Consider the following 18,665-nt stretch of genomic DNA (forward strand, 5'->3'; position numbering starts at 1 on the left):
CGCCACCGCCCCCGCCCCGCCCGCCCGGCCCCGCTCCGCTCCGCTCCCCCGGCGCTTCCCGAGCGGGGAGCGGGGCGGGGGGGGTCGGTCCGCCCGCGGCGGGATATTGGTTTACTCCGCCGGGTATTAAGCAAGCCCAATCCATTTAAATATCGCTCCCGCGCTGACCTCTCCGTAGTTCGCCTATTAAGAATGCAATCAAGATAATAACAGGCATTGCTTATTAATGAGCGCCCCAGGTAACGTTACACCGGTGACTTTCTGCAGGCGCCCAGCGGGAGCTCGGTCCCAGCGGTCCCGAGGCGGCTCTGCCCAGCTCGGGACCGGGACGGGACCGAGACTGGCACCGAGACCGACAGCGGGGCCGCCCGTCGCATCAGCGCCCGCCGGCGGAGACGGGGCCGACCGCGGAGCCCGGGGATGTCGGGGGGAACGCCCGGCTCGCCTCTGCCCGGCCGCCCGCGGGGCGCATCCCGTACCCCCTGACCAAAATCTGTTTGGCCATCTCCTCCTCCTGCGCGTGCAGCAAGTACAGTAAATTATTGATAGTGGAAATTGAATGGCGGAGGCAATAATGGTATCCCCTGATTGACTGGCTCCATTTGATCTCGGTAAAGACAGGGAGATGGCACGCTCCGGGCTGCGGCGAGCGGGAGCGCACGCGTGTGCCGGCGGCAGGAGCGAGCTGTGCGAGAAGAGCTGGCTTCACCCCCTGCCTGGCATGGGCTGTGGCAGCCTCGCCTCTTCCCTCCCCTCTTCCCTCCCAGGCAAAACTGGAAACAGCTGACTTCAGAAGAAGCTAGCACAACTGTTTCATGAATTGGTTAAAACACGTATTTTTCTACACCTCAAAGCCTGACTGCCATCTAATTGCAATTAATGCCAAAGGCCCATTCACTCCGCGCGCTTGTGAAAATTTATTTATCCTAGGAGAAATGTGTGCAACTCATTGCTACCCTCAGACAGTCTGATTGCCTGTGTGCTTTTGCTATGAAACACCTGCATTTATCAGTAAAGAAAATAACCCAGGTGTTTGAAATTTGAGTACACCTAAGGCCTTCCATATAAATCAGCTTTTAATATATATTAAAGGAAAGATTCCTGGTGGTTAAAAACCTTTGCAGCTTTAAGAACTTTTTAAAAAATCCTGCTTGAGTACCACATCACCCTCCTTCTTGCACTTGGGGGTTTGGTTTCACGTGTTTGAACTAAAAATGTCAGCGAGCGTGAAGACAGTTCTACCTCTTTTTGTCTCAGTGTTTTCCAGTCCAAATCTATCCAATTTACGAGAAAGGAGATATTTTCAAAGCCCTCACTACAGCCTGGGCCTGAGGAATCATGTCCAGCCCTTGCTGGCTGATGGACAGTCACAAATCCAGGTAGCTCTTCAGGCCAAGACCTGCTTTGCTATTTTTATTCAAATTCTGCCATTGGGGATGCATCAACCATTCCTTTCCCCACTCTGATATACCAATATAAGCTTACAACTCCCAGCAACAATGCTGGGTGGATGTTCCAGAGGCGTCTCAAAGGCATGATTGTACCTGGGATTTGCTAAGCTAAGGCGTGCATTTTATTTTTCTGTTTTAGCCTTCGCTCCACAGTACCATTTAACTTTCCAGGTACGGCTGTGTTAGTGCGGGTACCTGATTGCACCAAGGCAGCACGTTTCCAGCAGCCTTTTTGCACAGTCACAAAACAGCACAGTTCCAATATTCTGTGTTTATAAGATGGTGCCTGCAAGTATTTGGATGATCTACCAGACAAGTTAAACAGCAGCAGGAGAGGCTACTTTAATCAGCTGTAATGTAATACGCTGCACACTTGTTATTCCTGTAGGAAAGGCTCTTCTGCTAGGACACTAGACATGCAGATGAGCAACAGCAAATACCATGCTTTAGAAACACTGCTGCCTTTTTCTCAGGAGTGAAGGAGAAGGGATATACTCTGAAAAAAATCTGCTTGCAATCAGAATTTTTTCTTTTAATTTTGGAAAGGAAGCATGTTACAGACAGCCTGACAAGTCCTCACTCTGTGGGAAGCGCTTCAGCTCAGCTCTGCTGAGAACATGAGGACCATTAATTCCATGCAACCATGAAATTCCCATTTTCTCTGCTACAAACGTGTTGCCTTTTGCATTGGTGTAGAGATTTTCCTGGGGAAGAGGTGTGGTCAGAGGAGCTGCTGTTTCTTGCTGGTATAATCAGCCCTTGGAGCATTATTACCAGCCAGTGCTTGATTACTCGGAAAATGAAAAAGTAGCGTAAATAATTACTTGTTTGGATTTTTAATGCACACGCAAGCTGGGTTCCATATTGTTAAGTCAGACTCTGACTTCCAAGAGAATTTTTATGAATGAACCCCCAAAAATTGTGTTCAGGGTATTAGTTTGTGAAGCAACTGCTAGTCCTGGGGACATGGGGACACACTGCTCTGGTTGGAGTTCCATTCCTTAGTCCACGGACTGCACTATAAATTTGGAGGTTACATGAACCATCCCCTTTGGGATTTTTGGGGTACATAGGATGCAAAGGCAAGGCATCCCAATGTTTTCTGGGTAGACCCAAAAGGAGTTCTCTCTTGTTGTGTCTTCCAGCTGTGTTTTCCCCATTTGGAATGTACAGATGTCACACATAAGAGGCACTGGAAAAGAAAGCCACACCACAATTGCATGGGGAAGAAAAGGGCAGGCAGACCCTTTTCTGGTGCTTTCAGATAATTCAGTGTTTCAAGCCTCTTGGTGCTGTCCCACTATGCCCACATTAAGCATTCACCTTGGGACCAGGTGTTTTTTCTATTCATGACTAATTAAAATAACTTTTTGCATACACAAATCATAGTTCACTGTTTTCCAAACAGCGGCAGGGAAAGAGTATGAGTTGTCAATCAATAAAACGTTGATTTATCCCTGAAGTAATATTGCTTGCAGGAGGGTAAGACCATTGCTTTTTGCTGAATTCAATTTAAACTGTAGCATAGGCACTAATGACACTGTAGATACTATAAAGAAGAAAGCAGAAGCACGCACACCTGGTTTCTGTCTCAGTGGAGGTTATGCATTATAGTGATTGATGTATGAGGTCCAAATTTACTGATAAACTAATTACATGATAAAGTAGTTTGTGGGGCTCTTAAATTCCCCCATTGCAATTGTAGGAGAAGCAATAAAAAAGTCAATATTTGAAAAGAGTAACATTCATAAAAGGTACATAATTAGACAAAAGGCAACGGGTGATTGAGTCTCCCCTCCCCCAGACTGTGTCCTTACACTCCCCATTTTATTCACGTAGTATCTTCGCCTGTTTTTGAATGAGAAAAAGGTCAAGAAGCTGTAATTTGGAATTCTTCTCACTTGGCTGTCAGGAAATATAAACTAATCCTGATTACAAAAAGGACAATGCTATTGATGTACTCGGGTTTTGATGCTACGGGGTTTTTTTTCCTGTTTAAAATTTTAATTGGCTGAAGTAATTCCTTATATCATTACAAGCATTTTGTGTTTGATTATGTTTACTCATGTTTCCTAGTTACCTTTATTTGCTATTTTTTCACATTAAAGAGATGGAAAATTAATGGAAATACACTTTTCCAACCCCAGCAATGCTAAGAATTGCAGTGGATTATATACACAAGTTATGTACACAGCCAGGGTTGCAGGCATGGTGCATTTGTAGGATGACTGGGCTATGATGCTGCTCTACAATGATTCAGTGGCTGCAGCACACACACGAGAGCCCCTCGTGCTCCACACCAACATCAGTGCACTGGGAAAACGTCAGCATCTTTGAGGAGCAAAGCCAAATTCTGCTTAACTTTGAAAAATGGCAGTATTTTAGAGGTTTTGACTGAGAGATGGTGAGAGAAAGATGGTGGTGGTCACTTGCCCAGCTTTCCCCTTGCGTTCAGGGGTTGGCCAGGCTGTGGGCACAGCCCCTCCCAGCCCCCAGTGTTGTCAAAGCCTGGGGCTGGTGGCTCAGGGTCTCACAACCCCAAGGTTTACATTGGTTCAGCCTACAAAGAGTTGCTGCTGTTGTGGTCTGCAAGCAGCTTGCTGGGTGACCAGAATAGACCCTTAGAGTGCCCTAAATAGTGCAGGGTAGCTGCTCTTAATTTCAAGCATAATTTCACCTTCAGTGAACAGCATTTCTTGAGAGGCCTTGCAGCCTCACTTTAGCAGGGCAAGTATTAAGTGAAACAGCAAAGATGGGAATACAAACCCAAAAATCTTAGACATGGTTTGTAGGCTGCATGTACACAGGACAAAGCAGGAAAACCTACTCTTTGAATCACAGGCACCGAAACCACAGCATTTTTCCTGGAGAAAATCCACTTAATAGCTCAGAATTGCCACCCTGCAGCTACAGCAAAAGTAGCTTTAAAACTCTAACCAACAATTAAAATAATTGTTTTCTTCTCATGTCTGCTAAAGGTATGCCAGCTTTCCATCACATGGCAGGATCTGTACCCTGAATCTTGTCCCATGCCTTCTAATCAGGGATTTCAGCACAGTTTATGTGCATGAAACCACCTCTCTGACAGAGTTCTGTGGTAGGTGCAGATTAGCCTTTTGCAAACAAGGAAATGCATGTGTCTATCACACGCACATCTATTCAGCTGCTCATGAACATACTTGTTTGGTGAGCACACCGGGTCTGGGTTTGGTCCTTGTAGCTTGTGTAGTTGTCTCTACTGGCATGAAATGTTGTTGAAACAGAATGTGTGATATGTGGCAATTCCCACCTGCAGTGACGTGCACACACGCACACAAAATCCTCCCCATCCAAACCTCTAGGCTTTTCTTTTGGGGTTTTGCATGAACTCCATGCACTGCTTGGACAGAGGGACTCCTAAACCACACGTGAAGGGCTGGGGGAAGCCAGGAGGACAACTCACCCTTCCTGCTGACCCCTGGTCCCATGGCCAGTGTCCAGCCACGCCAGGCTTGCCCCACACTCCGGGGTGCAGGGCAGCTGTTGAGGATGATGGCACAGAAAAAAAAAAAGGTGAGAACAGGAATAAAAAAAGTAAGGAGAGAATGAATCTAACCCCACAGAAACATTAAAAGTTTGGTTTGTCATTTCCTGACGCTTTGACATTCACTAAAGCTGGCAATTAATCTCCTGAGTGTCTCTGCCTTACTGCTGTTTTGGAGGCATTAACCACCCACTACCTGAGCAAAGAGGAAAGTATCTGGGCTGTGCCCAGGAGTATCAGTGTACCAGGTGTCTGGCGTGTGGTGCCCAAGCCTCCCTCCCTCACCCCTGACCCTCCTGCTGACAGCCCAGCCAAGGCTCCAGCACAGCAGGCAGAAAAGAGAGCATGGGACAACAACAACGATGCAGAGTCTGAGGGAGCAGCAGACAGGGAAGGGAGAAGAAAATCCCCTCTTCCCCGAAGAGGTTGTGTGTGATTCCTTGGGATGGTGGAAACCTGAGCCAAGTGTGGAAAGGTTAGATGGCTAGAGATGCACTCCTGTGACGAATCAGGCCATTGGAGCTCTAGGATTAAAGAAGATCAGAAAACTGTAGGTGCACTTGTGGGTGAAAGGTGTTGGGATTGACTCATCTCTCCTTTCCTCTAAGTATTCAGTGGGTTTCAGTTAGATGCAATATAGTGGATTATTTTTAATATTTAAAGGGATCGGATTCCAAGGGGTTTATAAACTTAGCCAGGCATCTTATCAGAACAGGTTTATGCCTGGCAAACCCTCCTCAGTGCATAACTTTGGAGAGCTTATTTTGAGTGTGTGCTAAAAATAAGCAAGCCCCAAAATCCCAGGTCCAGAGCCCTATGAAGGCTCTTTTGCAGCTTATTTCTGTTGAAGCAGCTGAGATCTCCTCTGGCATCAAGCTGGAGCACTGCCTTGGCCAGGTGCAGCAGCTCAGCGATACTGCCCCGGGGTGATGGGCGATAAGGGATCTGCAGCGATAAGGGGAGGGGACGTGGAGGTGGAGCTTGGCACCAGGGCCAGTGGCTGTCCCGGGGTGCCCACCACCCACAGGGTCCCACTCTGCCAGGAGGGATCCTCCTTGGGTACACAGAAATCCTTGGGAATGCAAAGCATGTGTAAACATTAAATAGTTCTGCTGGCTCTCCTGCCCTTCAGGACTTTCATATTAACATATTTTATGCTGCACTTAGATGGTTGTCTTCATCTTCCCGAAGGGGTTAAGGTACTTTGGCTCCATCCCTTTTCAAAGCCGAACCACATCGATGCTTTAAACAAGCTGATGTATTTAAAGATAAATTCAGGATATTTTTTCTTTAAATAGCAGATTGAGCTATTTCACCTAAGAAACAAAACATAAAGGGTTCAAAACATTTTCTATGTTAACCACCTAAAGCATTAAAGTGAGAAGCATCTGTGAAAGAGCAGATATTTTTGTTAATTGCAAACTAAAGTTACCAGTGCAGCAATAAACATTAAAAAGAGTCCTCAAAATGAAACTCAGACCCCGTTAGGTTCTCCTCCTCCAGTCACTGTGACTTGTGGCTCAAGAAACAAGTACTGGGTTAGTCAGATTAAAGCAAAAGTTGCCCTTGACTAAAACATTTCATTTGCATGGTGTAATTTCTGTACATTGAATACTTGGGATTGTTAATCCTTTGGTAATTGAAAGGCTGGAAGCACGTTGTGTGTTACTGCATGCTGCTCTGGAGTTCGATGGGCAGCCAAGTGTCTGCCCAGGAGTTTCCATTTGTCCAAGTGAAAGGAATGGTCTGCTCATCCATGGCAGAGGGGTGGTGCTCACCCACTCCTCAGGGCCTGCTAATACACAAAAAATGCAGCAAAGAAGGTGCAATCCTCACTTCCTCTGTCCTCCCACTGCAACACCCAGCTCCAAGGAGCAGGAATTGCACAAGGGCTGTTACTAACTCTGCACTGGCCAGATGAAATGATTTCATTGACTTGCATGGCAGAATTGCTTTAAGTAGAGCCAGTAGAGCTGGGTTTTTGGTACTACTATTAAAACATGATTTTCCTCCTCACTAGGGTAGTTGGATGCATAGCTGGATCTCTCCCTACAGCAGGTGATGTGCTCAGACTATCATTTACAGATGCAGAGAGAGAGGAACAAAACACAGGGTGGATGTATGACTGCTCGGGAATTCAGAAATCCTGAAATATCGATCCACAGAATCAATACAAATTTTAAGCTATTTTAAAATAACTTTCCTCACGTTCCCACAATTTCTCAAATGGGAAAACATATTGATTTCTCTGTCCCAGCCTGCACAAGGTCAGGGTGGCTTTTGAGGGGTAAGGGGTGGTTGGGGTGGGCATGTCCAGCAGTAGAGACACGGCCACCACCACAAACCTCATTTGAACATAATCTTAAGCAATCCTGCATTCTGATGCTCCAAGCCCCTGTATTTTTATTGTTGGATATGACTCAAAGCCTAGCTTTGGCAAGACATTTAGTGGGGCCTTGGTGGTTCAGGACTTGTGCCATTAGAGTATAAACTCATAAACAACATAATATACATTTATTTTCTGGACAATGTTTATTTTTCATGTAGTTTATACATCTGAAACATAAATGCTTACAAGGGAGTGTTTTAAACACCTCTTTGTATTTCATTAGCTGGCTGTTTAATCTGCTATAATTTATTGCAAATTGTAGTTGTACTATATGGCCTCATGGTGCCTTTACTTATTTGAACATAAACACCACTGAAGTCAGCAGGAATGCAAAGTTTTTAAATCAGAAGGGAGCCAAATGCTAGGTTTTCAGCAAGGACTTTGCACCAAGTCATTAAACCCCTTATTTCAGACTTTTGTTATGTTTCTGTTTGATGCTTTACTCTGCTATGTGCTCCAAGCAGAATCATTTTCCCTTACAGGCATGTACAGCTCCTTCCCCTTTGGTTTCTTAATTTGGGTTAGATCCCATAATATGAAAAATATACTCAGATATTGCACCTAGAGCACATTGATGAGACCTAAAGAGCTCTTCTGTGAAGGGAATTAAGATCAAAAAGAATGTGGAATTTAAATATTCAACATTTCTTCTTGGATATGAAACAGAAAAATTGTTTTGATGCAAAAGTTCTTGTGACAGAATACGTTACTTAGACTCTGAGTCCATATTAGGATAAAATGGCTTTTTTATATAGGAATTGCACTCCTTCATATGGAAATTATGACATTTTGTCTATTGCCTCTTACTACAAATGTTTAAAGAATCTGTTAAAAATATTCTTTTAAGAAGTTTTATCAAGATAAAAGAAAGTAAATAAGAGCCAGTACAATTTTCAGGCTTATTTCTGATTAGTTTCTTGATTTAGACCCCATTAACTGCCAGAAAATTGCACCAACTACCAGAGCTGGGGAAGCATGTAACTGACAGCACAGTTCACTTTGCAGTTGGGGTTTGCTGTGCTTTTGTCAGACCCTCACCCTGGCAGAAAAGGAACACTGTGTTAATTCCATGGACTGATGGCTTATAGAGACTCAGGGAAAGGGCTCAGCCTGAGTGCTGACACAAATGAAAGACAAGCAGATGAAATACACGTTCTCATGGTCTGACAAACTGGTACTAGACCTTCATCTACATTTAGCTGATCGATTTTTAACGAACCATTCATCTTTACTAACACCCCATGAAAAGCGTGGATTGGGAAGGCAGTGGACAGCTTCCCCCACCAAGGCTCCAGGTAAAGGGGACAGGACACTTGCAGATGGCTGAGGGATTGCCAGATTGCCTGTTGGGAAGGCAAAAGCAAAGGGAAGAGCCATCACCCTGCTCTCTTCCTCACTAGGCAAGACTCACTGCTATGTCCTTTCCATCCAAGTGCTGCTCCCCCAGTGTGGGAGGGCTCCAGCCAGGCATCCAGCACTCTCCATCACTTGTGCTTGCCCTTCCCCACACCTCCTCGCTGGCAGAGCCCCACGGGGGTCCCAGGAGCCCTGCAGGGCTAGTGAGAGCCCCAGGCAGCTGCCACACCAGGGCTGCGGAGGTTCAGGAGCTGAGTCAGCACGCTGCTTTGGCCCCACCCTGTTGCTCTTGGACAGGCTGATGCTCCCAAAGAAAATAATTTGGAAAGGTCCATCATTTTTGGCTTTTCTCCTGGCCTGAAGTGCCTCACATCAGTCTGAATTTCTTCCCTGTTTGTCCCTACAGAAAATGAATAGGAAATTCTGGCCATTCCAAATGAATTTTCTAGATTTGTCCTTTTAAGGACTTAGCCTTTTTGTCAAATGTTTTGGCTTCCTTAAAATTTGGGAGCCAGCAGAATTTTCTTAAGGGACTGCTGCAGAAATACTTTGATGGGAAAGTAGATGATAAAAATAACTATTAGGTGCCAAAGGCAGTGGACTGGGAATTAAGAGCTCTTCTGAAGTCTGAGAGATTTGTGTCTTTAAAAGAGCTCAAAAAAGAGGTGAGAAAAGCAGCGGGTATGCAGGGCTGTGACCGTGGCTGGACAGCTGCCTGAGTCCAGGTGAAGGATTTGGGAGAGGAAAACAACAGGTGGTGGGCAGGAAGGGCCTGAGAATCAGATCTGCCTAGGGAATACCCCTGGATAGAGTGACTGGGGCAGGAGCAAGTGCCAGGCAGAAAGAAAAGAGGTGAATCTATCATTAAACTTTACCTCCTGGTGCCACCAACACCTTCGTGAAACCCTTAGGCACAACAATTAAACCTCTCAAAAACCAAAACCAGGGAAAAATCCTAGGGTTAAGTTCTTGTTCCCTCAGAAGAGGATGAGAACAAAACCTGTGACAGAGGTTATTCATGTCACTTACAAAGGTGTTAAAAACAGTGATCAGTGATGAGTGTGCTGTAAGCACTTAAAATATCTTAGTAAATAAAACAAATTTGGGATAAAAAAAAAAGAGATTCATGTGGAAAATACTGTGAGATTCACTCTTTCTGTGGATGACCAATAGATGCAGTAGGTTTTTTTTCCTCTCTGACACAATAAATTTTCAGCAATATAATAAAGGGTATCACACTTCAGGCTACAGCAAGAGATTGGTACAGTAGCAAAAGCCATTTGAGATGTATCAGCATCCACTGGAAAATTTCAAACCTAGAATTTAGCCTCGTTTAAAAACTGCTAAATCTTTTTGTTTTCCTGGTCAACACTATATTATCAGCTATCTGTTCACAAAATTCAGCCAAATATTCTCTCAGATGGTTTTACAGACTTTTGGTAGGTGTGAGTCAACATGTATTTTACAGAGCAAACCAACACATGAGCAGCTCCAGCCTTTTGACCTCTGCTCGTGTCTCTTGCTTCATCCCATTCTCAGTAGAGTTGGTTGGGTTTCAAAAGGTATTTGCTGTCAGAAAACAGCTGCCTTTTTTTTTTCTTTCCTTTGGTAGCCACCTGTTTACCTGAAATCCATTAAATCCGTTGTCTTTTCATGATATCCTTTGGGTTTGAATATTTGATATTATTTATCATTTGGGTCTGAGTATTTTGTCAAATGTCATTGCCAGATTATTGATGATAGCTTTAGACAGAAATACTGAAAGCCTCTTTGAATACTCTGTTAAACAATATAGATCTCAGTTTGTGTTGAAAATACTGGAAAAAATTTAATTTTGAAATGTCAAATATTTTCCCAGCTCTGTCTGCCTTGACAATGCGTGGCCTTTTCTGATTCCTGAGAGGAAATCTGAATGGGAGCTAAGTGACAGATGCAGAACTGCTTGTGGGCCACCATACAACCTCCTCCTCCTGCTGCTGTTTCAAAGGGTGAAACACGTAAAGGAATAAAGAAACCTGAATGCAGGATCAGGGCTGACGTCAATATTTTGACATTTCCATAGCTGTACAGGTTTAGTACAGCTCTAATATTAGAATAATGCACTCCAAGAGGTAGTATGTTAAGCTATACTGTTGTGCCTTGCCTTAGACTTGAGCAGTAACCATCTAAACAGCCTCCATCATTCTCTTTCCCTTCTCAAATGTTTCTTAAAAACATATCCTTCAGATAAAGGATGGTTAGCTCTGTGCTTGGGTTCTGCTCTGTTTGAAATTGATGGCATATTTCTCCTTGTTCAGTGCTCAGAGAGGAGCTTGGTACCATCTCTGTACAGCTGCTGAACCAAGGGAGGCGGAGGGGCTGGGAGGATCTGCCACGCAGCACACACTGCACAGGAACTTGCCTTTACTGAGGGCTGTCAAAGGAACCAGCCTGGCTGCTCTTCCCTCCTGGTTGCCTCTGAGGAGCACAAACACACACACACACAGGAAGGGATCCCCCTTTCACACACACTGCCCGTGTGCCAGTTCTACTCCTGCCAAACAGATGAGAGAAAAGTTTATCTTGAAGCCTTCCCACTGCCAGGGCCCCTTCCACCTTAGCATGCCTCACCCTTTTTTTTTTTAACTGCTTAAATTTGCAGCTTACCATTTGTTATAATAATGGAGTCTAGTGAGAAGCTTGTGGCCCCATAAACTTTGGACATAATTTTAACTGTGTCAGCTTTAAAAAGTCAGTATCTGCCTCATCAAAGGGCAATCATGTCCAATGTGGGTGTCTCTGTCAATTGTGTTCTGAACTGCAGCAATAATCCAACCAAACCATGCAAAGATCTTTTCTACACCCACATTTCTTAATTATCATCATGAGACTGAGGTAGCTGAGACCAGATCTATAATGTTTTCTGGATGTCAAAATGCCCACACACCTTCTGTAATCCTTGTGCTACCAGCCCCCTTTCATATTGCTTTTAGCTGGTCCATCTAATTATCTACTACCATAACTTTTTACTGCATTATTCCCAAATCCCACAAAGGCTCTGTTTAACAAAAAAGAAACAACTGGTCTGATGAGACCTCCTTAACTGAACAATCCTATTAACATTTTAGTGGATGATAAACCCCTCTTCACCCCTTTCAGAAATGAACCATTTTTCTTACAGTCAGGGAAGACCTAGGGCCTTAAAGGCTCTGCATACATTGCATCCATAAACAATGCAATTTCTTGGGAGCTTTGGGGTCTACTGTCCATTTGGAGAATAAATAACTTCGTTATTTTCACATGTGCTATAGTCAATAAGGATCTGGAATGCAAAAGTAGTGAAAATGTTATGACTTAATGAACACGTTGCAAAATCATTCTTGCCAAATGTCAAAATAAATTGGAGGCCAGAGTGCATGGTTTATGCTTGTTAAATTGGGGTTTGTGCGCTATTTTGGGAAGGAAAAAAATTAAAAAAGACAGACCACACCATGAAAAGGCAGGGGGAAGAGAAAGTGTACACTCAGCCACTCATGGCAAGAGCTTGGTCCACTACAGCCCCTGCACCAGTGCTCCCCACAGGAGACAACACAGCAGCCTGTGGCTGTGGGGAGACCCCTCACTGATAGCAGAACTGGCTCTGGGGCACTGCCGTGGCCCCAAGGCTCTGCCCCAGCCCAGGGAGGGCAGGGGCCAGGCCCCAGAGCCCAGCTGGGGCCACAGCCCTGCCCCTCTGGGAGCACCAGGCTGGGCCAGGGTGAAAATGCTTCACACCCATCTGCCATTTCTGAGACTTTTCCCATCAGGGGACTGTGAATTGCCATGAAGTTCAAATGACAACAGGAATAAACGTGACTGGAACCAGATGTGCTTCTGCTGGAGACTCCTGTGCCACATCTGATCATTGCCACAGCTGTCCCACTGATGCCACTTCTGGCACAGACGTGCTGAGAAGAGCAGGTTTTGCCAATATTGCAGAGAGTTTTCTGTTTGTCCAAGCAATGAGCAGCTTGAAAGGTCTAAGTTTAGAAATACCTACACAGCTGAGGACCTGATCCTTTGAACACCAAAGCGTGTCACAGCTATTTTCCCTTTGAGATTGCCTCAGGAAAAGACCAATTAGGATTACATGATAAGTAAAATTATTCCCATACTTACATGGCTGGGAAAATAGGTCTCTCCAACTGCATATTCAAAAGGACATCAAAGCAACATTGTTCTTTTGCAGTTAGATTTTGACTTATTTATGTTTTTCCCCATTATGTGCCTGTTCCAGCAGCATCAAGAGGCCACGGGCATGTGCTTCTTACTTCCCCTCTACATCTAGTAATGGGAGTGCCATGAAAGTGCCTCTATTTCTGGCTGCCTGCATGAAAATGTGTGGATACATATATGTGGCTTTCACTTATTTTACTTCACGACACAAGGAGGGAGGGAAAATCTTTTTCATACACCTACATCTATCACAAAGCAACTAAGAATAGAAGCAATATTGAGACAGATGGAAATGTTAATGGTGACAGCTCACAAGCAAGAATCACACATTTGTGAAATAATGAAATGGGTGGGCAGTTGTTATATGAACTCCATGTCAGTCGGTATGTTTTCCTGGCTATAATTTTGCAGAAGTATGTCTCAGAGATATTTTCAGTTCATGGGAGAAGCCTGTGCCCTGCCCTACACCTTGCTGCTGGCACGTGGGTGTAGGAATTCACCAAAGGTGGCGAGCAGCTTGCCAGTGACCCTGTTCATCACGTGCCCTGGGGGGCTGCAGGATGTCCCCTGACATTTCCCTGCCAGGGCACTTCACTACTCCTAACAATGTGGTGGGAGAGATGCAGAAAGGAAGTGTAAAAATATTTGGAAAATCAAACATGAGAGAAACATGGGATACCCACACTCGTTCCAAAACCTCACTTCCAGGCATACAAGTATACCTTTTCTTTGACATTTCATCTGCCCATATTCTGGGGTCCTTATTACTAGCTGGACTTGCTGACCACAAAAGAAAATGAGCATTACAAAACCAGCCCTGCATTTCTCCACTCTTCCTTTCTAGTTCTTCATGCCCCAAAAGCCATCAAATCCATTTTAAGGACCACTTTGACAAGCCTGCTTTTGCTAGCCCCAGTTTCTTAGCCCCAATCTAATGTTAGCTCAAAGGGGAGGGAGCTGTGAAAGTGTCTTTTCAGACATATTTTACCTTGCACTACCTGTCTCATTCCCAAGGTCTGGGGAATCTACTGATTTTCAACAACTTTGATAGGTACTGTTTCTTGCAGATGCTGTTTACTGCACTTGACGTTACTATTTTTTGCCAGAGGAATGAACTAGTTCTCCTGAAATCTTATGGATGCTCTCTTTGTTTGCGTATCTGATTAAAAAAATTCTAGCAGCTACATCTTCAAGTGCTTAGTGGTGATTTACTACAATGATTCATGGTAAGACTTACAGCTCCGAGGAAATCTGTCCCTCAGGATTTATCCACCTTTCCAGAATTTCTCATGGCAGGGCAACCATATGCCACTGTATTTAGGAAGCAACTTATGGTTACTGAATGGCAGCCAGTCTGCATTTTCTTAGTGCATTTCTAAGAGCTCAACAGCATTAATGTGATAAAGAAAAAAAAAAAACTTTCTGTACAAAGCCAAATGTATGCATCCAGCCACCTCAGATTAATGAAATGCTAGACATTAATCCAGTGGCATACATGCCTGTGAATGCTGGCCACTAAAAATAAATAGTGAGAAATATCAGACCGTTTGAAACAGGAAATTGTTGAGCAATCCTGAAAATCAAAAGGTTATCCAAATGGTGAGCTGCTGAGAATGGCAAACTTGCATAGAGACAACGCCTGTGTCAAACACCATGTATTATAAAAACCATCTCGTGCTGGGCACAGACACCAAACCACTGAAGACAACACTCATGGTACCAGGTAAAAGAAAACCTTAAAAAAGAGGCAAAAAAAGACTGCCACACCAAAACTTTGGAGGATGAAGACATAGTCCAAGGACATTGGCCATTTTACAGTACCATAACTGTAAGAGATGAAAGGTGGTGATGAACCACCACCAGAGCAGTGACAGCTCCTGGAGAAACAGGAGATACTAAAATCAATAAAGCTACTTGCAGATTAAGGTATGAGTCACCACAATGGGACCAAAAACGGCCCGTGTCATTTGTTAGCAGCCGTCCATCCCATGCGTCTCTGCAGAGAGTGATTAGAATTCCGGAGAAACATGGCAACAGAGGCAGAAAGGGAAATGCTGGAGTTTTTTAAGAGCTGGCAAGAAAGTAATGGGTGCAAATTTAAAATACAAGAAGATACACAAAATTATGCATGGAGTGGAAAATTCATATAACTAGAAGCTCCTTGACAACCTCCTAGATAACAGAAAAATTTATTTTGGGAAGTGGGTAGATTTTTAGTAGGGCTCATCAACCTCTAGTTCAGAGTGTATGTATTGAAATATTAGCTCTACCACATTACTTCTTCCTTAGTGAAAAAAGGTCAGAGGACGTTTCATTATGAATTTAATGAGACCAATACTGCAAATTAGGAGTGTTTGAGTGTCACCCAGCCTCCTGACGAGGGATGCTGCTGAGACCTGGCTCTTCTCTGGCTCCTCTCTCCTCGCCTTAAGAACTGCCTCCTATGGCACCCTGACAGGTATCCCCAGCAAACGCAAGTTCTCCAGGTGGAAATGGAAAAATCCACGGAGGGATGCTGCCCGCTCCCTCCTCCGGCCGGCCTGGAGGGTGAAGGGGGACGGCGCAAAGCCAAGGCCGCCGGTAGCGCATCTCCCGGGGCGGGGAGAGCGGCTGCTCCCCGGTACCGCTCAGACCCGGAGCAGGCACGGCCGCAGCAGAGGCGGCAGATGACCGACTTCGGAGCGAGCCCCTCCGGAGCCGTCCTGCGCCACCTCCATTTTGGCTGCGCCGTGTCCGGTGCGGCTCCGGTGCCGTCCAGGGGCTGCCGCCGAGGAGCCGCGCCCGGGCCGCGGGGCGGAGGGGGCGGCATTCCCGTGCCCCCATCCCCGCGGCAGCGCGCCCCGTTTCCGCAGGACGGAGCCTCCGGGGGGAGGCGGTCGCCGTGGCAACCGCGGTGGGGCGGGGGGAGCCGGGGGACGCCGGCGGGGGCGGCCCGGCCCGGTGCCCTGCGCGGCGTCTCCGCCCTGCTGCGCGCTGGGGAGCCGCCCCCTCCCTGCCTGCCTGCCTCCCGCCTGCCGGGGGCTTCCCTGCCCGGCGGCGCTACGTGCGAGCCGAGCGGGAGGGAGCCCGGCGGGAGGCGGGGGGGCGCCGGGATCCGCCCTCGCTCCCTCCCGGCGGGCCCGGCTCCGCAGCGGGGCCGGCGCGGGGCGCTGCCGCAGGGAGGGCCCGTGGCGCCGGGGGCCCGGCCGGCCGCCCCTCGGGTCCGGAGCGGGGGGCTCCCCGCGGCCGGGATTCCCCGGGCGGAGCGGCGCGGTGTGTCTGGAGCGGGCACGGCGGGGCTCCGGGCGGGCTCTCCTGGCAGGAAGGCGGGGGAGGGGGCGATGCACAGCCTCCGTGCGGAGCCGGAGACCCCCTGAGCCTCTCTACCTGCGAGTGCCGCTGCTGCCGCCGCTGCTCCGCCAAACTGCTGACTTTCCAGAGCTTATTTTTAGCCCGGAGACTAAATATTATTAGCTACATTTCTACGTAGGAAGAATCGGAAGCGCGGGGAGGGGTGGGGGGAGGCACTAGAGATAGGGAGGGAGATGAGCAGAAAGCTTATCCGAATGATCTCCAGTTGGGGGGGCTGCGTTTGGGTTTCAGCCTTGCCAAACGCGCGCACACACACACACACCATTAATTATAGCAAAGTAGATGCGGATATTGGATCATCGGCAATACATGCACGGCTCTCCCTTTGAGCCGTAGGTTGCGTATACAGAGGGGTCAGCTAATCTCCGTGTAGGTAAAGATCAGCTGCGTCCCTTTATCTGTGAAAGATCGGTCCTGCACAGTGCCAGCTAGAGCTCAGCTGCATCTCTTTAGCTATGCATAATCAACTTGCATCCTTAGCCAGAGGAAAAAAAAAAAATCCGTCGCATCTGCTTCTCTTGGTAAAGATCAGTTGCATCTCTGCCCAAAGCATGCACACACACACAGACGAGATTCCCAGGTTAAATCAGGCACAACTTAAGTTAACTCGTAGTTAAATCTCATCCAGCTTTTCATTCCTTCCACCTCTAGCCCTCACACACATCAAGCAGCCAGCAAGGTAACAAAACTAGGCGAAGAGCAGGCACCCATCCCCGCAGCACGGAGAGGGAGAGGCAGGAGCCAGAGGGGCCGCCGGGGGTGTCCCCCCTGTGCTTACCTTGGTTACAGCTAACACCACGAGCAGTGGCTAGATCGCGGAGATAAATACTGGCATTTCCCAAAGTTGACACCGTCAAACCAACCCCCGGAGCTTGCAAGACTCTTTTTTTTTTTTTTTTTTATCCCTCCTCTCTTGTTCCTATTCCAGTCCGCACCGCTAGGAATTCAACTTAGCCCAGCTCCAGCGGGGCGAGAGGGCGGCGGGCGGGGAGGGGAGGGGAGGGGAGTGGAAGGACCGGGGCTTGGCGGGGGAGGGAAGCCGGCACCCGGCGCCGGCGGCTCCCCGCGCCCGCCGGGTCGCGGAGCACTGCGGAGCGGTGCGGGGCCGCCTCCGCCGCCGCTGTCCAGGGTGCTGCCGCCGCCTCCCCGCTCCGCTCCGCTCCCGGCCGCGGCCCCCCGCCCGTCACGTGCCGCTCCGCGCCCCCTCCGGGGCAGCCCCGAGCCCCCGGCCCCCCCGGCGGAGGCGGCCGTGCCCGCCGAGGGACGGGCGAGCGCCCGGCGGCAGCCCGGCCGCCGCAGCTCCAAGTTTCTCTGTCAGACGCGCCGTTTCCATCGCAGCCCTAAATCAAAGAGCGCCGCAATTAAAGTTACACCGTCTAAAACACAATTCTCCCGGCCTCCGCGGGTTACGCTCTTTGGCGTATTAAGTACTAGAAAGCCGAGCCCGTGGTATCAGATCCTGTCGTTAAGCAACATCTCAAGCTTTTTGGTGTAGTTGTTTTGTTCCTCTCTCCAGGTATTAAAAATAAGGTTTTTTTGTAGGTACTCACCATTGTTTCTTTGCTGTCCTGGAGACAGAAGTGGTTTAAAATCCAGTCTCTCCAACAGATGCTGGAAGGTAATGTGTCTTGTTTGAAGTCATCATGTGAGAACTTCTGCTTTGCTCAGTGGATCGCCCACCACTTGGTGTGACTTATGAATCTAATAACCCTTTGCAATATCCGCAAGCTTAAACTCTCCACCACCTTGGTGCCTACAGAAGACAGAAAGCAACTGGCAGGGAGTTTTAAAAACCTATAGATTTACGCAAACGCCTTAGCTCAGAGTCACGTTTCCCTCTGAGTTCTTACGTGATCTTAATGAATGAGAGGGGTTACCAACCAATACAGTATAAAACGTGATCGCAGCCGCCTCCCAGGAAACCGGAGCGGGACACGAAGTTCCCGAGCGAAGTGCTGGCCGGCCGGGCGCGCTGCGCGGCGAGCCCTGACTCCCACCGCCCTCCTTCCACCTCCCGGCTCGCACCCGGGGCCGCGCAAGACGAGCCGGCTCTGGAGGTTTACGTTCGGGACAGGTAAGTCAGCATTTGGGGGGTTGTTTGTTTGTTTGTTTGGGTGAGTGGCGCGTTCACTGCGCTCTCACGGGAAGTGCTCCAGGGACTTGTTGCATACTAGGTCCTGCCACAAGAGGAGCGTGGCACAGTTGCCAAGACGAGTTCCTTTCCGAAACCCCTGCCTTTCCCGAGCTGCAACTTCCCGCACGCTTCTCCTCCCCCTCGTCCCTCCGCCCTCGCCGGGAGGCGCATCCCGGGGGCGGGCTGCTCCGCCGGCCCGCACTGAGCCCCCGCCGGCAAGGCAGAGGGGAGGGGAGCGCATCCCGGCATCAGCCTCTGCTCTCCCCT

General features: G+C 47.7%; 1 protein-coding gene across 1 annotated transcript in view; it reads right to left on the reverse strand.

Annotated features, from left to right (window-relative positions):
- BDNF (brain derived neurotrophic factor) overlaps positions 1-18,014 on the reverse strand; it is a 37,246-nt gene extending 19,232 nt beyond the window's left edge. Inside the window, exon 1 of the mRNA XM_041411769.1 lies at positions 17,815-18,014. Coding sequence (XP_041267703.1) covers positions 17,815-17,817 — 3 coding nt within the window. The 5' untranslated portion in view covers positions 17,818-18,014. The remainder of the gene's footprint in view (positions 1-17,814) is intronic.
- Between the last annotated feature and the right edge of the window lie 651 nt (positions 18,015-18,665).

The sequence above is a fragment of the Onychostruthus taczanowskii genome, unplaced genomic scaffold, assembly GCF_017590055.1.
Source record: "Onychostruthus taczanowskii isolate IOZ18803 unplaced genomic scaffold, ASM1759005v1 scaffold101, whole genome shotgun sequence".
Lineage (NCBI taxonomy): Eukaryota > Metazoa > Chordata > Aves > Passeriformes > Passeridae > Onychostruthus > Onychostruthus taczanowskii.